Source organism: Loxodonta africana, chromosome 25 (genome assembly GCF_030014295.1).
Source record: "Loxodonta africana isolate mLoxAfr1 chromosome 25, mLoxAfr1.hap2, whole genome shotgun sequence".
Taxonomy (NCBI): Eukaryota; Metazoa; Chordata; class Mammalia; order Proboscidea; family Elephantidae; genus Loxodonta; species Loxodonta africana.
In genome coordinates, this window is record NC_087366.1 from 34500059 (window position 1) to 34524601 (window position 24543).

The 24543-nt window shown below is 40.9% G+C and overlaps 1 protein-coding gene across 1 annotated transcript in view; it reads right to left on the minus strand.

Moving 5' to 3' along the window:
• PCNX2 (pecanex 2) overlaps positions 1 to 24543 on the minus strand; it is a 360142-nt gene that overhangs the window by 233755 nt on the left and 101844 nt on the right. Inside the window, exons 14-15 of the mRNA XM_064276483.1 lie at positions 22772 to 22882; positions 21467 to 21558 (exon numbers count right to left, since the gene is read on the minus strand). Of these exons, the coding sequence (XP_064132553.1) occupies positions 21467 to 21558; positions 22772 to 22882 (203 nt within the window). The remainder of the gene's footprint in view (positions 1 to 21466; positions 21559 to 22771; positions 22883 to 24543) is intronic.

Consider the following 24543-nt stretch of genomic DNA (forward strand, 5'->3'; position numbering starts at 1 on the left):
AGGTCACCTTCATTATCTGAGTAAGGGTGTGGCTGCCCCTCACCTGAGAGCCCCTGGCCACAGGAGTTGTGCAAGTCACAAGGACAGCGAAGTTCTTCAATGTTTTCATTGGATCAGTGAGACAAACACAGTCTTCCACTACGTTAAGGGTGAAAACAATTTGCCACGTGACTTGTTGGCTTTATTCCCATTGGAAAAGGGGTTCTGGCACCACATGCCAACATAATCTCCTCCAAGACTGGACTCACATCACTGCCTCTGTGAAGTCTTTCATGACATCACCAGGTTGCATCAGGCCCATGTCCTCTATGTCCCCAGGGCAGCTCAGGTGCCTCCAACTGAGCCTCACTGTCCACCTGTCTGCTCCATCATGGACAGTGGAGGGACAGGTTCCATCTCTTCCCCCTGCACCTGGACAAATGTTTGCAGATCAAGGTTTCCTCGAGTAACCTTGAACCATGAAAAGTTCAGTTATCTATGCTGACATTTCTCTCTCTTCCATTATCCATGTGGAGGAGAACTTCAGCGAGAAAAGGTGAAGGAATCACACAGTGTAAATTAAATGTAGATCAGGCAGTGAACTGCTGCTGAAACGATGAAACTGTTGGAGGACACGCAATCCTTTGACCCTGGGACTTCATTTCTCCTTCAAACAGCACACCCAATAACAGAAAAGTTGTTCTGAAACTTGATTTTTAATTCTTCCCCCATAGTTCAGTTATTAAATATGTATTGACCACCTACTGTATCTACCTCCTGAATGTCAGTTTGTCATACTGTGGTGGCTTGAGTGTTGCTATGATGCTTGAAGCTATGCCACTGGTATTTCAAATACCAGGAGAGTCATCCGTGGTAGGCGGGTTTCAGCAGAGCTTCCATACTAAAACATACTAGAAAGGAAGGCCTGGAGATCTACTTCTGAAAATTAGCCAATGAAAACCCTGTGGATCACAACAGAACCTTGTCTGACTCACTTGCTTCAGACATGTCATCAAGAGGAATCAATTGCTGGAGAAGGACATCACGTCTGATAAAGCAGAGGGCCAGCGAGAGCAAGGGAGACTCTCGGTGAGACGGACTGACACAATAGCCACAATGATGGACTTGAACACGCTGATGACTGTAAGGATGATGCAAGACCGGCAATGTTTCTTTCTATTTTACATAAAGTTGCCTTGAGTTGAAATTGACTCGACAGCAACTAACAACAACCTACTATGTGCCAAGCACCAAGGAACACAACTGTGAGCCAGACAAACAGTGCCTTGGCCCCATAAAAGGACAAGTGAAAAGAAACACAAATAAGTAATGGCAATACCATGTGATATGTGCTGTGGCAGTGTGGGACACAGTTCGGATCAGTCGCAGAGCAGCAACCAGAGTCTCAAGTGAGTCAAGACAATGGCATTTAAGGGAAGCCCTGCACAGAAGAAACAAACACAGCCCTTCCACTATAGGGCCTGTGGAAAGGCCAAGACCGGCTCTATAGTACTGGGGGTGGGGGCGGATGGCCTCACCCAGCCCCCATCACTCCTCCAGCTCCCTGCTCTGTCCTCTCACCTAGAGCTCCTCTTCCTTCATTTCATATTCGCCTCCTACAAAAACAAATAAAAAACGTTTTCCGAAAGGGAAAAACTGGCTAAACTCTGTTTTCCTCTATGGATTCCTCTACACTCACCTATGCTATATGCTTAATTCAAAACCTGAGGGCAGAGGCTTTTCTTTCACTTGCAGCCTATAAAAATGCAAACCCTGGAAGAAATCACTGAGAGAAGGGTTGAGTCATCAGAAGCATGGAAATAATTCTCATTGTGAGGATCAGGGAAAAAAGTCGAGGGACCAAGCGCTCGCAAAGTTGAGTCCAGGCTCATCACTTCCTGGAGTGGGTGATCTCGTGGAAGACATCAACTTCTCAAAGGCTTAGCTTCATCTCCTGTAAAAAGGTGACAACAGCACCTTTCAGAAAGTGTGGCTATAATGACTAATGACATCTGAAGCCACTTTGCACACTGCAAAGCAACATGTCAATGTTAGTTTTTTGTTAAATGGAAAAGAAAGTGTACCCCTGATGAATGGCCTTCTAAGAAAGTAAATTAGATCCAGATCCTATATTTAGATAATTAAATTCTCCTATTTTTATCCTCCCAATACTCCTTGCTGAACTCTTCTTTAATTTTGTCTTAGTTATCTAGTACTGCTATAACAGAAATACCACAAGTGGGTGGCTTTAACAGACAGAAATTTATTTCCTCACAGTTCAGGACGCTAGGCGTCCAAATTCAGGGTTCTGACTCTAGGTGAAGGCTTTTTCTATCTGTCAGCTCTGGGGAAAGTCTTTGTCTCTTTCCAGCTTCTATTCCTCGGTTCCTTGGTGATCTTCATGTGGCATTCCATCTGTCTTCCCACACCTGTGATTACTTGATTCTGTGCTTTTTATATCTGCTCCTTTTATATCTCAAAAGTAATTGGTTTAACCAGATGGCTTCACTGGCAAGTTCTACCAAACATTCAGAGAAGAGTTGACACCAATTCTATTCAAACTCTTCCAGGACATAGAAAAGGAAGGAATGCACCTTAATTCTTTCTATGAAGCCAGAATAACCCTGATACCAAGTATAGGCAAAAACTCTCAGCAAAATAGGAATAGAAGGGAAATTGCTCAACATAATTAAGGGCATATATGCACAACTAACAGCCAATGGTATTCTCCATGGAGAGAGTAAAAGCATTCCCCTAGAGAATAGGAACAAGACAAGGATGCCCATTATCACAATTTTTGTTCAACATTGTACTAGAAGTCCTAGCTAGAGCAACAAGGCAAGAAAGGGACATAAAGGGCATCCATATTGGTAAGGAAGAAGTAAAACTACCTCTATGTGTAGATGACATGATCCCATACATACAAAACCCCAGAGATTCCACAAAAAATTACTGGAACTAACAGAAGGGCTCAGCAAAGTGGCAGGGTATGAGATCGACTTACAAAAATCAGTTGGATTTCTCTACACTAACAAGGAGAACTCCAAAAAGAAAATCAAGAAAACAATACCATTTATAATAGCTCCCAAAAGGTTAAAATACCTAGGAATAAATCTAACCAGGGATATAAAAGACTGATACAAAGAAAACTACAAAACACTACTTCAAGAAACCAAAAAAGACCTATGTAAACGAGAAAACATACCATGCTCATGGATTTGGAAGATTTAGCATTGTGAAAATGTCAATACTACCCAAAGTGACATGGATAGACATATACACACCCATGTTCACTGCAGCATTTTATTCACAATTGCAAAAAGATGGAAACAACCTAAGTGTCCATCAACAAATGAATGGATAAACAAAATGTGATACATATATACAATGGAGTACTACGCAATGATAAAGAATAATGATGAGTCTGAGAAACAACACGGATGAAGTTGGAGGATATTGTGCTGAGTGAAATAAGTCAATCACAAAAGGACAAAAAATATATGATACCTCTTTTATAAAAAGTCAAGAATAGGTTTAAACATAGAAAGCAATGTTCTTTGATGGTTACTAAGGATGGGAGGGGGAGGGATGGAGAATCACTTACTAGATAGTAAAAAACCAAACCATGTGTTAATTTTGGTGAAGGGAAAGGCAATACACAATATGGGGGAAGTCAGCACAGCATGACCACAGTAAATGATGACACTGAGAGGAATGCAAGAATAACTATGGTAAATACTATAACACATCCAGCTCTGCAACAGCAATAACCAAAAATTTGTGAGAGGTTACATAGGTAGATATGTACACTACATACGTGTGGGAGAATGTATGGGAGTAATGTGTGTGCATTGATAGGTATAGTTGTGGGCATTTGTATATATATATTTGTATGTGCTACATATATATCCATATATGTAATGGAGCACATAGGGGGCACAGTTATGGAAACTTCCTAGACATATCTAAACACCTCGTGGGACTGAGTTACTGGGTTTGAAGACTCAAGACCATAGTCTCATGGGACATCTAGGTCAATTGGCATAACAAAGTTCATAAAAATAATGTTCTACATCCCAGTGTGGTGAGTAGCATCTCGGGTGTTAAAAGCTTGTGAGTGGGCCATCTGAGATACAACTATTGGTCTCCTCCCATCTGGAGCAAAGGAGAGTGAAGGAAACCAAAGACTCAAAGGAACAATTAGTCCACTGTACTAATGGCCCACACAAACCACAGCTTCCTCTAGCCTGAGACCAGAGGAACTAGATGGTACCTGGCTACCACTACTAACTGCTCTGACCAGGGACACAATAGAAGGTCCCCATCAGAATGGGATAAAAATGTAGAACAAAACTCAAATTCACAAAAAAGACCAGACTGACTGGATTGATAGAGACTGGAGGAACCCCCAAGACTACTGCCCTAAAACACTCTTAATCTGGAACTGAAGCCACTCATGGAAGTCCCCTTTCAGCTAAATAATATATTGGCCTATAAAATAAACAAAAACAACCATGAGGAATGTGCTTCTTTGAACAATCTTGGAACTATATGAGACCAAATGGGCAACATTTGCTCAAAAGCAAAGATGAGAAGCCAAGGGGGCAGGGAAACTGAAGGGATGGAAACGGGAAAGGCAGGGTGGAAATGGGGAGAGTACTGACACATTGCAAAGATACCATCCAATGTATATGAATTGTTGAATGGGAAACTAACTTGCGGTGTAAACTTTTACCTAAAACACAATAAAATGTTCCAAAAAAAAGTGATTGGCTTGAGATACACCCTATACTGATACTGCCTTATTAATATAATAAAGAAAACCCTATTCCAAGTGGGAATACATCCACAGGGGTCAGGCTTTACAACACAGATTTTTGGGGGACACAATTTAATTCATGACGCATTTACTCTGTAATTTTCAATTTACCTAATCCTCTTCAGTGCAGATGCTGGAGGACAGCCACATCTTACTACTATTGAGGGACTGATGGAAAAAGAGTGGGAGTTAAAAATATCAAATCAGAAACAATGAAGTTAGAGGTAAGCAATGTTGTTTCTCTTCTACTTCCAGCATTTATCTCAGTTTGTAATTATACATCTGTAGATGTGACCATCTGATTAATATCCGATTGGTCCACTTGGCCTAAACAGCAGCAGACACTCTGTTTTACCCACCACTGTATCCTCAACACCTCACACAGGGCCTGAGCTATGAAAGTCATTTAATAAAGATGTATATAATGAATGAACTGGATTTGAGCAACTGTCACATGCTTATTATACACTGCAGATTTAAGAGGGGAAGGGTAGGGATTGTTTTAAGTACCGAAGGTACATAGAAGGAGCCTTGGTGGCACAGTGGTTAAAGCGATCAACTGCTAACTGAAAGGTTGGTGGTTCGAAACCACCAGCAGCTCCGAGGAAGACAGATATGACAGTCTGCTTCCATAGAGATGTACAGCCTTGGAAACGCCTTGGGGTTGCACTGAGTCCGAATCGACTTCACGGCAGTAGGTTAAGTTACAGAGACGTTGTTCTTTCACGTGCAGAACAGTAGTTAAAACTTGGGCTCAAGTGTGAGACTAGCTGGCTTCCAATCCCAACTGTGCTGATTACTTGCACTAGGATACTGGGTAATATCTAAAAAAAAAAAAAAAAATTAATAGTGCCCCCTTGTAAAGTTGTTCTAAATATTAAATGAAATAAAAAGTGTAAAACACTTAATACAGTAGCTGGTACAAAATGCTCACTATTTGCTCTTGCTATATGATTTTCTAATCTCCATAAGGGAAGTAAGGACTGCAGTGGAATCGCACTTCCTGCAAAAGTTAGAATCAACAGTAGGCACTCTTCTTCTCTAGGAAACATGGGGAAAAACAATGATTTTTACAGATTCCTTTTATCCCTCCAATTCTACCCACAAACAGAAAGGATAGTTTTAGAAGGTAAGAAACAAAAAACTCCTCTAAAAATTGTGAATTTGGCCTTCCTAAGATGTGTGATTATCATCCCAAACTGCACGGTCTGAACTGACAGATCTTATCAGGGGTAATTTTCATTTATTATTTTAAGCTGTTACATTCCTTCTGGTGTGTCTCCTATATTAACTGGACTAAAAGTCCATATTCATTCTTTCATACATGTGATTTCTTGTAGACATAATCAGTGGGTTAGGAATAAATTGTTAGAAATGAGTGATTGGCAGTGTGTCCACAGGGGCAGGACAGACGTAATGAATATTTCCTTCAATAGTGTAAAAGCAAAGTGCCGCCAGAATGGCATACTTATTCTTCCAAGAAAAACAGTAGTATGAAGGATGGTAAGGATTCCATATTCCCACTGCTGCTTTGCACATTTTCTAGCTCAACCTCAGATCTCCACACAGCTATTTCTTAGAAAGAACCCGGGATTTCCCGAAATTTGACAGATTGAAAATGGAAGACCACCCTCGTTTCCACTCTACTGGAAACACCCTGAGGCTCCAAATTCTTAACATTGTTCATTTTTCAACAGATACAGATGAGAATATATACACTCATATATATATATATATACACACACATATGTTCATACTCCTGAGATTAAATAACCAAAAACCAAATTGAATAGATATGTTAAATTACTGAAATAGGCAGTTTACATAGACAATATTTATTAATCGGAATTGTGTGGATATATGTGTGTATATCCTTCAGCACTGCAACTTGAGCCTTGAATTTTTCTTCAGTTCTTTCTGCTTGGGAAATGCCAAACCTATTCTTACCTTTTGATTTTCTATTTCCAGTCTTTGCATATGTCATTATAATACTTCACTTCTACAGCCATCCTTTGAAATCTTCTGTTCAGCTCTTTTACTTTATCATTTCTTCCATTCACTTTAGCCACTCTAAGATCAAGAACAACTTTCAGTGTCCCTTCTGACACTCATTTTGGTCTTTTCTTTCTTTCCTGTCTTTTTAATGACCCCTTACTTTCTTCATGGATGATGTCCTTGATGTCTCTCCACAACACATCTGGTCTTTGGTAATTAGTGTTTAACGCTTCTTATCTATTCTTGAGATGGTCTCTAAATTCAGGTGGTTTATACTCAAGGTTATACTTTGGCTCTCGTGGGCTTGTTCTAATTTTCTTCAGCTTCAACTTGCATATGAGCAATTGATGGTCTGTTCCACAGTTGGTCCCTGGTCTAGCTCTGACTGATGATACTGAACTTTTCCATCATCTCTTTCCACAGACTTTATAATATTGAAGGATTCTATGGGCAAAATACTGAACGACACAGGAATTATCAAAAGAAGATGGAAGGAATACACACAGTTACTATACCAAAAAGAATCAGTCAACATTCAACCATTTCAGGAGGTAGCAGATGATAAACAACTGATGGTATTGAAGGAAAAAGTCCAAGGTGCACTAAAGATATTGGCAAAAAACAAGGCTCCAGGAATTGATGGAATACCAACTGAGATGTTTCAACACACAGATGCAGTGCTGGAGGTGCTCACTCATCTACGCTAAGAAATTTGGCAGACAGCTACGTGGCCAAATGACTGGAAGAGATCCATATTTATGCCTATTCCAAAGACAGGTGATCCAACTGAATGTGGAAATTATCAAACAATATCATTAATATCACACACAAGTAAAATTTTGCTCAAGATCATTCAAAAGCAGTTGTAACAATGTATCGACAAGGAACTGCCAGAAATTCAAGCCTGATTCAGAAGAAGACATGGAACGAGGGGTACCATTGCTGATGTCAGACGGATCCCTGACTGAAAGCAGAGAATACCAGAAAAATGTTTACTCTTGTCTTATTGACTATGCAAAGGCATTTGACTGTGGATCATAAATTATGGATAGCATTGCAAAGCATGGGAATTTCAGAACACTTAATTGTGCTCAAGAGGAATTCGTACGTAGATCATGAAGCAGTCTTTCAAGCAGAACAAGGGGATACTGCATGGTTTAAAGTCAGGAAAGGTGTGCGTCAGGGTTGTATTCTTTCACCATACTTACTCAATCTGTATGCTGAGCAAATAATCTGAGAAGCTGGGCTATATGGAGAAGAAGGGGGCATTAGGACTGGAGGAAAACTCATTAACAATCTGCATTATGCAGATGACACAACCTTGCTTGCTGAAAGTGAAGAGGACTTGAAGCACTAATGAAGATCAAAGACTACAGCCTTCAGTATGAATTATACCTCAACATAGAGAAAACAAAAATCCTCACAACTGGACCAATAAGCAACATCATGCTAAACAGAGAAAATAGTAAAGTCATCGAGGATTTCATTTTACTTGGATCCACAATCAACACTCATGGGAGCAACAGTCAAGAAATCAAATGACGCATTGCATTGGGCAAATCTGCTGCAAAAGACTTCTTTAAAGTGTTAAAACGCAAGGATGTCACTTTAAGGACTAAGGTGCACTTGACCCAAGCCATGGTGTTTTCAATTACGTCATATGCATGGGAAAGGTAGACAATGAATAAGGAAGACCAAAGAAGAACTGACACTTCGAATTATGTCGTGGACAAAGAATACTGAATATACCATGGACTGTCAGAAGAACGAACGAACCTGTCTTGGAAGAAGTACAGCCAGAATGCTACTTAGAATTGAAGACGTTCAGACTTCTTCTCACATACTTTGGATGTACTATCAGGAGTAAAAAATGACTAGAAGTAAGCCTGGGGAAAGGATATTCCAAGTCACAGAAGGGCACAGTACCTCCAAGGCTGGCATGAACTTGCTTTTAAGGACGGCCTGGTTATACTGCAGGATAGGAGGGCTGGGTGCCATTCGGAAGGTACAGCTCAGAACACATTCATAAAGACAGTGGGAATAGATAAGAGAATGGAAAACAGTTTTGATGAAAGAAGGGAAATAGCTAAGCTTGGAGAAAATAAATTTAAAGGAAATGGCCTTTATTTTTTTATCATCCTGTAATCTTCTACATAGGGAAGAGAGGCAGCCTGGTTGCCACTGATTCTGAAGACCAAACAAAAGGCAGTGTGTTTCATTAGCAGCATATGGACTTGAATGGAATTAAAGGAAGAACTTCCTGACATTGATGATTAATTGAAATGCTGACGTTACAACTGGGGAACCACTAACATTTCCTTTGCCCAGATTACTTAAGACTAGTATGGATAACTACCTTGTATGGTTAAGGGGTGAGCTTGCCTGAAAGATAAGGAAGGAGGAGAAGCCCACTGAACAATTCTCTTCTTGTGCTGTTATTGCATAGGAATATACTACTGTTTTAGCAGCTCCGTGTTTTACCGCACACCTCTACTCCTAGCTAAATACACACGCTGAGCACAAGAAGGAGCTACTCAGAAATCTTTTAGAGAAGTAAGAACGGGGAGGAGCACTGAGGAGTAACCAAAAAAATAAAGTGCATGTTATGGATTGAATTTATGTCCCTCCAAAAAATATGTTGAAGTCCTAATCCCTGAACCTGTGAATGTGACACTATTTGGAAATAGTTTTCTTTTGTTACGTTAATAAGGTCATAACAAAATACTCTTTTATGAGTAGTGTCTTAAAAAAGGGGGGAGAAATAGACACAGGGACACGTACAAAATGGGGGGAAGACATGCTGTGAAGATGGGGGGCAGATGCATTTACAAGTCTAGGAACACCAAGGATTGCTGGCAGCTACTAGAAGCTGAAGAGACAAAGAAGGACCCTCCCCTAGAGCTGAAGCCCTAAATTCAGACTACTAGGTTCCCAAACTATGACAAAATAAATTCTGTTATTTCAAGCTTCCCAGCTGTGGTATTTTTGTTACAGCAGGACTAGATAACTAAGACATGGCCTCTCTCCCATTTTTGTACTCCTTTCTCCTTAACCTCCTCCTCACTCTGCAGGCTGTTCAGTCATCAGTAACCCAACTTGCACTCCCTCCAGCCCCAAGCTTGTTTCCCCTGCCCTGTCCTCTCTGGCCACTTCGCTCTGCACATGTGTGGGACATGTGACAGGAAGACAATAAAACCCCCGGGGCCTCTGCAGCCTCAGAAGCTGAACCTCAAGAATGAATGGGCATTGTCAAGTCAGACAGGTGGTAAGGAAAAACAGCCAATGCATTTGAGGATGTTTTTATTTTAATTCTTATTTGCAAACAGAAGAAGGAAATATTTACACTAAAGGAAGATGACAACTGACCTAAAGTTGGATTTTGAAAGAAAATGATCAAATGCACTGTGAATTTTACCTAAAAGATGTAGTTCATTGCTCGGTTTTACAGTTCTACAAAGAGAAGCAGAAAGAAAGCAAGTACTGACTGACATTTCTGGTGGAGTATTAAAATAACTTCTGTATTTGAAATATGTAAGTATTAGTAAAATTATATTTACTCACACACATGTATATACACATATATATTTCAAGAACTCAAAGTTATAAATAGTATTTTAAAAGATATATATATATATATATATATAGTTGTTGTTACTGTTGTTAGGTGCCATCAAATCGGCTCCAACTCATAGTAACCCTATGCACAACAGAACAAAACACTGCCTGGTCCTGTGCCATCTTCACAATTGTTGCTATGCTTGAGCCCATTGTTGCAGCCACTGTGTCAATCCATCGCATTGAGGGTCTTCCTTTTTTTCGCTGACGCTTCTTCTTTACCAAGCATGGTGTCCTTCCCCAGGGACTGATGTCTCCTGAGAACATGTCCAAAGTATGTGAGACACAGTCTCGCTATCCTTGCTTCTATATATATACACATATATATATATATATCTTATATGTATATATCTTACATATAATACACACACACACACACACACACACACAGATATATATACACAGTGCCATTTTCTTAAAATGCTGTCTTGACATAGTTTTGAGACCCTAGCTGGAGGCTGGTCCATTCACCTTCTTGAGCAGCTAATTAAGCCCACTCTCTAATCACTCTCTTGATCAGGTTCTCAACTCCTGGGCCACTATACACTCATCCTAATGGCCCTAGGGCAAGGTGCCCAACAACTAGAGATGGCCCCTATGCTCCCTGGGCCTGTAAAATTATTCAATATGCCCAGTTCCCAGGAAGCCCACTTTAGCTAGCTTTCCATACGTAAGCCCTCTCCTACAATACCAGCTGGTTGTTTTCTTGTCCCTGGGTATAGCCCCCTGTGTGGCCCTGCATCATAGCATGCTATGCCTTCCAGTCACTGGGAACTGTGAGGAAAATAAACCTGTTACTTTTCACATCTTCCTGATTCTTCTTTCCTGTGTCATAGTTGACTTACCATCCCACAAATTTGTTAGAGCAGTATATACACACACGGACATCACATACACCTATACCTATACTTTCACGACAAGGGGCTCAAGCATAACAATAGTTGTGAGGATGGCTCAGGACCAAGCAGTGTTTCCTTCTGTTGTACATAGGGTCACTATGAGTCAGAAGCAACTAGATGGCACCTAACGACACGACAACATATATATACATATTAAAAAAAAAACAAACCCATTGACATTGAGTCTATTCTGACTCATAGTGACCCTATAGGACAGAGTAGAACTGCCCCATAGGGTTTCCAAGGAGTGGCTGGTAGCTTTGAACTGCCGACATTTTGTTTAGCAGCCATAGCTCACCATAGCTCTTAACCACTGTACCACCAGGGCTCCACATATACATATACATACATATACACAGACATAGACATTATTGGAGGAAGGTAAGGCTTTCAACAATCTATCACTCACTGGTAATGAAGTATATAACATGTGACAGTTTGCTTCCAAATTAACATCCCTAATTGCTTTGAGATGCGTCTCATGGGCCCTGGACTGGGAATGGTATGAATTGATGAGTGCTGTCTTCATAAAACTCCCACGGGTTTTGAAATATTTTTATGAGGTAGAAATAAAACTGTCTAATAGTCCTACAATTCTGTGGTGGATTTCACACGCACTTGGGAGTGGTCCTGATGAGCATGTACAAGGCAGTTCGGCTTTGTATGAAGCGCTCTCCGAAAACATTCTCGTTGTTAGGTGCCGTCGAGTTGGTTCTGATTCATAGCGACACTATGCACAACAGAACGAAACTAACGGTCTTCACTTCAGTATTTTTTCTTGACATTTTAAACATTTCTATGATGGAATTTCCTGGGCAGACCAACTGAGGGTTTGGTTATTAAAGTGAATGCAAACAGGCCCAATTCTCACTTTGCTGTGCCCTTCATATCAGGTTCAAATATTTTGCTTTCAAAGAAAGAGAAAATGGATTTTTCTTAGCCATTAAGCATAGAGGCATTTCTAAGATCCAGGGTTTTATACAGCCCAAAGTAGAAACCAGATCATATCACTCTGACTCGGATATAAGTGCCATTTCTAGATCTACTTTTGACATGAATCTCATCTTCACGTAAAAAGGAGCTCTGTGCCCATAAAGTTCCAGAAGTTCAGTAAGATCAGATGAATTGCCCAGGCCTTGTACTGTGTAATCTTCACATTTCACACACGGCCCATGGGTTACTACGTGATCACGCGTGTGAGCATGCACGGGCCCCACTCTGGGCTCCCACAGCTCCACAGTCTTCATCTATCCCTGCAGCAGCCCTTGTCGATAGCCTCTTGAGACCTGGAGCACCCCGAAAGGTGCTCTCCAAGTGCCTTACACCAGGTCCAATTCACAGTAGGTAATAAAATAATGATCATGTCAACACATTTGACAAGTCAGACTTCATTCTTTGCTAAGGGTAAACAAAAAAAAATTTCTTATTTCATGCTGTTTTTCATTTTGGCAAAAAAAAAAAAAACACTGTATGTTTTTGAGTCAAGACAATATATTACTTTTAGGAATAGGTACTGGAGGAAAATTAAATTGTTAGCTAGCAAAACATAATGGCAGGTCCCGTGCATCCAAGTCTACCTATACCTATAATGAATTGCTGTCAAGGCAATTCTGACACATAGTGACCCTATAGGACACAGTAGAACTGTCCCATACGGTTTCCAAGGCTGTAATCTTTATGGAAGCAGACTGCCATATCTTTCTCCTGCAAAGTGGCTGGTGGGTTTGAACCACTGACCTTTCAGTTAGCAGTCGAGCTCTTAACCACTGTGTCAACAGATAGATATATAGAGATACACACACACACAAATGAGTGTACTTTTTTGAAAACATTAGCCTTTACTTTCCTTCTCATAACTCTCTTTCCAGTTACCTGTATATATTCAATCCCAAAGTTTATAGGATGCCATTTTTGTGACAGACACTGGACTAAGCACACAGAATATAAAAAGAAGCATATATAAATCCAGTCTGCAGCTCCTAAGATCTCATGGTTAAACTAGAAGCAATGAAAAGTGCATACAAGCAACAATAGCACTAATAGCGCCTAGTATCTAGCAATGACTTAATCAGCCACTTTACATGTATTATCACATGCAACTGTTAAACACCCTTAAAGGAAATATATTGCTCATTTTACAAATAAGAAAACAGATGCTTTTACTTTACTAGTTATTATGGTGAGTATCTGTATTTTTCATACATACACAACCTATAAGTACTGAGTGAACATCAAAAGAACAATATTGTCCATAGGATTTTGGACGAGAGAAAGATAAACTCTTACTGGCATTGCTAGGACAAGCATAGTCTTCCACCTACTACAATCAGCACTCCCCTGCTCATCCTTTAGGCCTAGAACTCTCTTTCCCACCCACCCTGCCTTCTCCCAAGCTCTCACTCCAAATCGAATAGTCACTGAATCCCACCAGTATTGATTTCACCAAGTATCCTGGATCTGACCTTGCGCCTCTCTGTGCTTACTACCAGCACTACTGGGACCTTAGTCCAGATCTTACTTCGCTCCTCTACTGCAAATCCATTTTGAACAAGTTCTGTACTATCAATATTCTTCCTTTTTTTCCCCCCAAATCGATGTCAACTCGCACTGCCAAGGTCATCCCACTCAATCCAGAGTTAACTAGGTATAGAGGTCAATCGTACTCCTTCATTCTCCAGGGAAGGAGGTGTGACAGAAAGTATTAGCTGCCTACTCATACCCATTCTCTCCTCCTTCCTCACTAGCAGTAGCCTCCATACTCCTTGGTCAGATAGCCACAAACTCCCAGCTAAAAGATTTGAAATCCCTAGTCCCTTGCAGCTAGGGGTCACATGCCTGGAGCCATAAAATATAATCAGAAGTCTAGTATAAATAAAAGCAAGTTAAAACTTGGATTTTAATTTCAATTTTATTACTATTAACTCTATAGCCATTATGTTCATCACCTGTATTAGTTTTTTAATTGCTGTGCAACAAATAACCACAAGCTCAGATGCTTACAACAACACAAACGTGTTATCTCACAGTTCCCATGGTCAGGGATTTGGGCATGGGTTAGACGGGTTCTCTGCTCAGGGTCTCACCAGGCTGAAGTCACAGTCCAGGCCTGTGGTCTTATCTGAGACTTGGGATGTTTGGCAGAATTCAGTTCCTTGCAGCTGTAGGACCCAGATCCCATTTCCTTGCTGGTTGTCCGCTGGGGTGCACTCTAGCTTCCAAAGGCTGCCCTCATCCTTGCCATGTGCTCTTCCCCATCCCATCTGCAGTTCACAAAATGGCTGCTTACTTGTTCAAGGAGAAGGTCTTTGATGCTTCTTCTATTTCTGACCTCTAGGCCCTCTTTTAAAGTGCTCACCTGACTAGGTCAGGCCCACCCAGAAAAATCTCCTCGTTGATTAACTTAAAGTCAACTGATTAGGGAGGTTAATTAGATCTACAAAATCCCTTCACCTTAGTGTATAACATAACCTAATCAAGGGAGTGTATCCCATCATCTTCACTGATCCTGCCCACTCTCAAGGGGAGTGGACTAACAGCGTGTGTACATTAAGAGGCAAGAATCATGGGAACCATCTTAAAATTCTACCTACCACACCATTTATCAAGAAGTCTTGAACCAGTCACTCCATGGACATACCTAATTTAATTTCATTTACTTCTTACAACATCCATATAAGGTAGGTGCTACTAATCCATTTTACAATTGATAAAACAATGTGAATTAATCGCGTGCCCATAGGCAAATAATTTAACAACTGTGTGCTTCAAGATCACCACTGGTGAATCGAAATGCTAATATCTTCCTTATGCATTATAAGGAGATATAATAAAAGGAACTAAAAATACACTTAGGAAATTATTTCAAAAACTAAAATACTATATATCTGCGAGGTATCTAATATGCCTGTGACTTGTTCATTTGACTAGCAAATATGTCTGTGCTTCAAATATGCTAGGTAGGATGGTACAGAAGAAAGAAGATTGAAAAGATACAAGATGTGGCATCTGAGATGTGTGATGGTGGGCAAATTGCTTAATTTCTTTCTGGGTCTCCATTTTTTCATTTTTGATAACAAAATTAAGCAGTTAGACTAGAGGATATCTAAGGTTCATTCCAGAGCTAAAAGAAATTCTAGACTATGAGTTTGTTTTATGTCTACATTTAGATTTAAATCCTCAATGCAGGGAAAATGTCATCACCTTAGGCTGCAACCCTGTAGCACCAAGAAGAGACATGAGGAAAACTCTCCCGTAAGTGATTGTTAATGATGCTTGAGAAGTATTAAATTATAATAATGTGCTTCAACTTCTGGATCCCCTTGCCATCAATAAAACAGAATCTCTTCGTAAGGGATAATAAAAAATAGAAATCATAGTTTATCCAGCCATAGAGAAAGCCCAGCTAATTAACTACCAGGCTACTTCTCTAGGGAGCAAATATTCCAGTTGCTTCTGTAAATCACTGTCAAACATTTAAGTCAACGAGGGAGTCCATTTATATGTCACTTGCTACCATCTTGGATAAGTCTAAGGGGATATGAAATTAAAAGAGGCATCCAGTTTTCTTTCCCTAATTAATATTCCAGAGAGCAAAATTAACTCAAAATCTCTTAATCTGCTTCTACCAAGTGGTAGTAATAATAAAAAGCAAGGAAATAAATACACATTAAGGCCCATACACAGAAATATATCTCTGGCAAGGCAGCTGACATGCTGAAATTGTTCACAATGACCCATCAATCCATCATGATGCAGCAGAGATACAGGAAGAAATCAATTCCAACAATGCAAAGAGTAGGCATAAAAGCCCTAAACAAAAGCTTCATTAAACAAGAAGTGGAATCACAGCTCTAGGTAAACGTGAGTTAGTTTGAAGGTGGGTGAGCTTTTCTTTTTTCCTAAGGACTCCCTTGCCAAATTGTTAACAATATTCATTCAATTCACAGCATTTAATAGGTGCTGCTTCTTAAAGTGATGAGTCAACTTGAGGCCATTAGAAAACTTGGTACTTAAAAATGAGAAAGGAGAAAGGCAAACTGTTCTATTTTTACCAAAGAGTGTTTCAGAATATAGCTAGATCATTAAGATTCTGTAACACTGGACTACACTGTGCATTGCAAGTGGCCTGCACGTAATTGTGAGCCCTTTTCTATGTGGAGCATGGGGACTCGACGGCTCTCTGAGATGAAATCAACCTTTTCAAAGTATCACAGTTCCAACCTGGTAAAGAGTCGGCTTCAACACCTAAGTAAACCCTAGGGCCCTTGAAGTGTTCATTCTCATCACAGAGTCAGCAGTGTGCTTTCAAAATGGCATCTATGTACTCTGATCCAACAATTACTTATGCCTGTAGCATGCCAGGGAGCCCTGTGGCACAGTGGTTAAGAACTTGGCTGCTAACCAAAAGTCAGCAGTTTGAATCCACCAGCCATGCCTTGGAGACCCTATGGGACAGTTCTACTCTGTCCTGTAAGGTTGCTGAGTCTGAATCAAGTCTACAGCACCTAACAACAACAACAACATAGCATGCCATAAACAGAAGAGAAAACAGAAATCAACAAGCCAAAAAACCTTGACCCAGGATTGTAAATCGAGTCTAGGCCAGCTCTGACCAGTTGGTGTGGCCGCTTGTAATAAGTACTTGGAGATCTCTGGAGGCCCTATGACCTCAGGGAGAGAAGCTGCTGTGATCAATTGGCAGTGTCTGATATGCGGATGGAGGTGTACAGGAATGGTAGCACCTGTCCCATAACTAGGTAAAAACCCAAAAACCTTCTTTTTGAATACCAAGTTATTCAATAATTGCAAAAGCCCTCTAAGAATTCTGCCAGCAAAAGGACTGTAACAATCCCAGGAGTGTACATTACTTTTGATAATACTTGAGCTGGTCGTAATGAGCATCCAGCACACATCAAATGAAATGGATTTTTCAGGGAATACAAGCCTCTTTTAGGAAGTAATCCAATCTGTTCTATGAGTTGTCGCTTTGTGGAAAACATCCTGCAAATGAAGAATATTTGGTTTTCTATAGATTTAATCATGATTCTATCATCAGAGAATTATTTTTTTTTTACTAACAAATGAATCTTGCCGACTCAAAAGCATGAGCCCTAAGACAAAGGTTTATCGTAAGACAAAGATTAGGGTAAACAGATGTGATTTAACAGAGAGATGGCACAAAGACAGCTGACTGAAGGTCAGGGAGGTGAAGGTTGTGGTCTAGTCATTCACAGAGAGATTTGGGAAATCAATCATTGGAAATTTTTAATGCTTAAGTTTACCATCACCATTGAGCCATCAGCTCAGCTATGGTACTCAATAACCTAGAACTGGTGACTTCTTTTTTCTGTAAGTTCCCTTCACACAAGCCCTACCCTTATGAAGCACAACAGTTTCCCGTTACCCACTGGACCCCAAATATGCATTTCCAGCCTAGCATCCAAAGTTCTCCATAATTTTGACACATCCTGCCCAGGTATCCTATCATCTCTTTCTCATTCTCCATTAGTGGGTTAATCTCCTTATCACCTCCTCCACATGTAACGGTCAATTAATCACACCTCTAACTTTTTAATCAAACCGTTTGGCTGCATATGACCAGGGTCTCAGCCCAGAGTTAAAATGTTTGAAGGCTGTGCTGAGTAGCACCTGATCTGATTGGTTTTTCCCTCTTTTATTGGCCACAGCACGTTATCATCTTTCATGAATTTTAAGCTCCGGCAGCTCTACTCTGTCCTATAGGGTCGCTATGAGTCGGAATTGACTCGATGGCAGTGGGTTTGGTGTTTGGTTTAAGCACAAAGGGGAAGCCCTGATGGTGTAGTGGTTACGAGCTACGGCTACTAACCAAAGGTCAGCAGTTTGAATCCACCAGGCGCTCCTCGGAAACTCTATGGGGCAGTTCTATTCTGTCCTATAGGGTCACGATGAGTTTGAATCAACTTGATGGCAATGGGCTTTTTTTTAAGGACAAAGGACTGTCTTTACCTCCTCTCATATGTTCAGAACACACAGCAGAGTCACTGCTATGTATAGTCATACCACTGAATGCGAAATTTTCAGCCTCTGGGTCAGTAACAAAAAGCTCGCATGTTCACATCTCCATCAACCAAAGCAAAAAATATTTACATCAGATGCTATTTACTAGCCAGGGCTGCAAAGGAAAGTGAAGAAGTGTGGGGCCTGGTCAAAATAGCATTACCAGAAGAGACACCTATCTCTCTCTTTTTTAAAAGCCCATTTAATTGCTCAAAAAAATATTCAAAAAAGGAAAAGCCCGAGTCCACATTGGGAACCAGAGAAGTATGCTTGCCTACAAGGCACAGACTCTGAGGAATTTATGCCAGACTAGATGAAGCAAGACTGAAAGAAGGTTTTAGGGTCTGACACACAAATTCCACTCTTCATTTGAGGCAGCAAGTAGGAAAAGATCTTGCTAAACTCTTGAAGACATCATCTGTATAAAGAGGCAGGTGGCTGGAGATGAGGGCTGGCCAGGAGTTGGCAGAGGGCATACCACTTGGACTCACATCGATGGGCTGGCAATATTTAAATATCTTCAGTATATTGGAGGAATCAAAATTTGTTTGGTCAGGTTACTGGTGGGGATACTGGAGCCAAGAAGGTGGAATAGAGATTACATAATCCCTGACATTCCACTCATATCTACTGACCATTACGAAGCTTCCTTTCAGAGTTACCTAAGGCTCCATTAATATGACATTTTCCCAGGGGGAAATCATCTTGTCATTAGGTGCCATCGAGTCAGTTCCAACTCATAGTGACCCTATACACAACAGAACAAAACACTGCCCAGTCCTGCACCATCCTCACAATCATTGTTATACTTGAGCCCATGTTGCAGCCACTGTGTCCATCCATCCCATTGAGGGACTTCCTCCTTTTTGCTGACCCTCTACTTTACCAAGCATGATGTCCTTCTCCAGTGACTGGTCCCTCCTGTCCAAAGTATGTGAGATGTAGTCTGGCCATCCTTGCTTCTAAGAAGCATTCTGGTTGTACTTCCTCCAAGACAGATTTGTTTGTTCTTTTGGCAGTCCACTGTATGTTCAATATTCTTTGTCAACACCCCAATTAAAAGACATCAATTCTTCTTTGGTCTTTCTTATTCACTGTCCAGCTTTCATATGCATATGAGGCAATTGAAAACACCACAGCTTGGGTCAGGTGCACTTTAATCTTCAAGGCGACATCTTTGCTTTTCAACACTTTAAAGAGGTCTTTTGCAGCGGATTTGCCCAATGCAATGCGTCTTTTAAATTTGTGACTGTTGCTTCCATGTATGTTGATTGTGGATCCAAGTAAAATAAAATCCTTGACAACTTCAATCTTTTCTCGATTTTTCATGATGTTGCTCATTGGTCCATTTGTAAGGATTTTTGTTGTCTTTACACTGAGGTATAATTCATACTGAAAGCTATAGTCTTTGATCTTCATCAGTAAGTGCTCCAAGTCTTCTTCACTTTCAACAAATAAGACCGTGTCATCTGCATAATATGGATTGTTAACAAGTCTTCCTCCAATCCTGATGCCAGCTTCTCATATGATTTGTTCAGCACAGAGTTTGAATAGGTATGGTGAAAGGATACAACGCTGACACGCACCTTTCCTGACTTTAAACCAATCAGTATCCCCTTGTTCCGTTCCAACGACTGCCTCTTGATCTACGTACAGGTTCCTGAAGAGCACAATTAAGTGTTCTTGAATTGCCATTCTTCGCAATGTTACCCACAATTTATTATGATCCACACAGTCGAATGCCTTTGCATAGTCAATAAAACATAGGTAAACATCCTTCTGGTATTCTCTGCTTTCAGCCAGGATCCATCTGACATCAGCAGTGATATCCCTGCTTCCATGTCCTCTTCGGAATCTGGCTTGAATTCCTGGCAGTTCCCTGTAGATGTACTGCTGCAATTGCTTTTGAATGATCTTCAGCAAAATTTTACTTGCATGTGATATTAATGCAGCAGGTTTGCCCAATGCAATGTATCTTTTGATTTCTTGACTGCTGTTTCCATGGGCGTTGATTGTGGATCTAAGTTGGAGTACAAATGGTTAACACGCTCAGCTGCTAACTGAAAGACTGGTAGTTCAAGTCCACCCAGAGGTGCCTCAGAAGAAAGGCCTAAAGATCTATTTCCAAAAATCAGCCACTGAAAACCCTGTGGAGTACAGCTCTACTCTGCACACGTGGGGCCTCCAGGAGCCATGAGTTGGAGTCTACTCAACAGCAACAAACCACAACAGATCCAATTTTCTGACCTTCTGACGTGGAAGACTGTGTTTAGATTTCTCACTGCCCTCCCCAGCCCTCCACTCAATGCACACACTTCACCTTGCCCGTTCTTCCATCACAGATATAATATAGTTATTATTCAAAACATTAAAAATATGTGAATATTCACAGTTGAGTCGTGTATGAATAGTGACATTTGTTTTCTATGTATTTTTGTTTTTCTGAAGCTAATGTTTATCTACAACTGTGTGAACCATTTCCTTGATGTAAACCTCTCTCTCTATACATTTATACGCCTTACTGGTTTTGCTTAAGAACCCAGCCTAAGACACTTGTTTTTTCATGTCTTAGGCTTCCTTTGCTGCCAGTCTAAGTTTCCACTTTCACCATTTGGATAAGTCTAGAGACTATCTGTTTTCTAGATTCTAAAATTGTGTTGCTGTTATATGTTCTCCTGTCCCCTTTGTCCATATAGTTTTATGCAATTTTAACTCTTTACTGCCGTTCGAGACCAGGCAGTGTTTCCTTCTGTTGTACATAGGGTCGCTATGAGTTGGAACCAACTGCACAGCACCTAACAACAACCACCTGTCTTTTGAGTGGGTTTCAGAAAGAGCAAAGGGTGATCACCCTGTAAAGCAGAAGCTTCTCCTCAGGTCATTAAGTGGCCATGGCAGCGAGACCTCTACAGAGGGGCAGCCAGCTAGGCTGCCAGCCCAGGCAGGACCTCTCCAAGGGGCAAAGAAGTGTCATCTAACCCCACGATGGCCTGTCCAGCCAGGCCCTGGCACTCCTCGATCAGCTCAGGCCCCATTTCTTATGTAATTGGAAAAAAACACCTGTTTGATTAAACCAAGAGACTACGAGAGAGGTGGCAGGGGGTGGCGGTTCTCCCCTTACCTTCACGGCGCTGAAGCAGAGCGCGTGGAGAGCCGCGGCGGCTGCACAGCTCCGGGCCACGCCATACACGGCTGACAGCATCCCGGACACCGCTGCAATGCAAACATCTGTGGGTCAGGCCTGGGTGGGCACTTCCAAAATCAACACATGTTGTGAGGCAGTGGAGAGAGGCTGCAGCTTTCAAATACAAAATCTGTGCTAAGAGGCAACGAGTAACTATGGGATCAGTCACAGAACATTGGTTGAGCATCGGCACAAGGAACGCTGACCATTTAACTAAAAATTCACGAGGAACGCGTGGAGAAAGAACTGTTCACAGTGTTCTTTAAGAACTGTTTGAATGTGTCAATGTAGATCAGGGGAAGGAAAAGATGATGGGTAGCAATTTCAAGAGAAGAAGAAAACGAGAGAGAAAGAGAAAGGAAAAAGCATACGCAAGCAAGCATTTGTGTGTGTGTGTGTGCAGGCATGTGTGATATGTACATGTGTATGCATGTGTGAATATGTGGGTGTGTGCACACATGATTGTGTGTGCACTTATGTGTTTGCATGTGTGTGTACATGTATAACAGGTGATAACAGTAATTGAGCACCTGCTATGTTCTAAGTGCTTTATACACATGATTACATTTATCCTTACAGCAATCTTACAGGGTCAGCGTTTTTATTTCCATTTTAGAGAAGAGTAAGCTGAAAAGTTAAGCAATCTGCACAATCTCCAAGTAAATGTTACATGAGATTTAAATCCAACTCAGTCTGAAGTTCCGTCCACTCTACAAAATGGGAGGAATGGTGATGGTTGGGGGTAGAGGTTACCTGTTTGTAAGGCACACGCACAGCTTACACTCAATGTCTCACACACGTGTTCACACTTACCTTCACACTCACCTGTAAGGCACATACTTGCCTTCACACTCCCAGATTAACTCACACATATCTAAGCTCAAATACACGCTCACACAGACTAACACCCACACACTCTCACACACGTTCATTCACACTAGGTGTTTTTCTAAACAGCAGATAGAAGGGCGCCATACCTATTCCAAAGTCCAGAGATTCTATGCCCCCAGTTGCTTTGGTTGTGCTGTCACTCAACCACCAAGCTAAGTGGACCACTTTCAACTTGGCTGAATGAATCTGGATGGACCCACAATCAACCGGACTGACTAACACTGAGGCCATTTAAATGCTTAGGACAAAAGAACCCTAACTTGCTAGGCTCTCATTCCATGCTCAAGGCTATATAGCCCTTATCTCAACTTTAGACTCCTTTAAGGGAAGAGTAGAATGGAAACAACTTACCAGAACCTCCAAAAAACAGCATGTCAATTTGTTCCAAAAGATAAACGCAGAAAGTGTTGATCTGCGGAAAAAGCCCAAGGAGGGAAATTGCAGGGAAGCAATATAAAAACGCTGAAAGTGAAAAAGCGAAATTGAAAATAAATGTGTGGTTCCTGCTGCAAACGTTCACCCTTCCCTTCCAGGTGACCCCTCCCCACAGGAATACTGGAGAGCATACTAAGCTCTTTCTACCGGGAGGAAAATCTGGAAGTTGAGATGAAGTAGTGCCCTATGGAAGTCAAGAGGGAGCTGGTCCTGAGGAAAGGAGTAGAGATATGCTCAGAATCGTGTACAGACCTCAAGGATGCTGAGTTAGAGAATATACTGGTTTTGAGTTTGAGAAGGTAGACTTGGATCTGGGGAGTTTGGGGTTAGGGGAAAGGGGACTAGGGAAGCTACGTGAACATGCAAAACCAAAGTATAGTAGTTATGAGGACATCCTCCTGCATGGGAGAGTGAGCAAAGATTGGAGACAAGGAGTCTGCTTGCTTCGTGCTTCCGTAACCCCATACACTTCAGTTACTGAGAGTCTACTATATTCTAAGCACTAGTTGGAGATTCAGAGTTGAGTCAGACCTCAAAACCCTCATAGAGCAGTAAGGGAACATGGCAGTACACAAGGAACTGCAATGCACTGTGATAGGGAGACATGAAGGGCTTGAGTCCAAGATGGACAGAATCACCTGGTAGATGAAGGTGGCCCTGACAGAGGAGGGGAAGATGGCGCTCCCCCATAATCATAAGAATAAAATTGTACAATTGGTTAAAACATTTGTGAATTATAATTCAGTGTTTTAAAGAGATAACTTATTAGAAAGAGAAAAAAAGTAGTAGAACAGCTGCATTTACAGCAAGTTCCTGATCACTCTCTTTCTCAATTCTATTTAAGTAGAATTTCATAAAATACAGAAACCCCCTTTGGTACTGCTATAACGCATCTGTCTTCCTTTCCATCCCAGTTTATTGGGTAGGGTTCACAGTGGCTGAAAAAAATGACAATGAATTTGGTAATGGTAAACCTTAATAAAACTAAGGAAATTTGATTTGAAACCCAATATGTCTACCCACTGAAACTATATCCTAAAACTGTATGTAAATATCCACAGTGAACAACGGGAGTAGGGGTGACAGGGAAGGGTGTTTCAGCTGCTCTTGAAAAACAGGAGATACAAGCTTTTCATAGTGAAATTTTAGGAATGATGTCATTTGCATATTTCATTTTCTTCTTAATAGTTGGTTAAAAGTAATTGTGGGACAAGCCCATCTACAACAACTGAGAAACTGCTCCAACTCTTTATGAAAGTAAAATTTTGTGTAATAAATGTGGCTATGCTAACCAGGCCTTTGCTTAGGGATAGAATAACTTCTGGGGGTTAGAACACCTGGTAATGTTGTTATAATCTCTTTTGTAAAAAGATTTTAACTATACTGTAAAAACCTAGATGGTCTATAAGCAATTTATTTCTCAAAGTAGGCAACTTAAGACACAAATACTGATCTGCTAGACACACTGTCTGTATAAGACACAATTCATTTTTTTCCATTTTTGTGAATGAACCTAACTAAAAGATAGGAAAGAAGTATATAAATAAATATAAACTTAACTGGAAAACATATAGTCATGAGCCTTAAAATTTTAATCCCCACAATTTAAAACAAACTGACTAGTCTCTCTTCTCTGAATTCTGGGACTTGAAACCCAGCAATGAAGATTGTATCCTCACGGCCAGGAG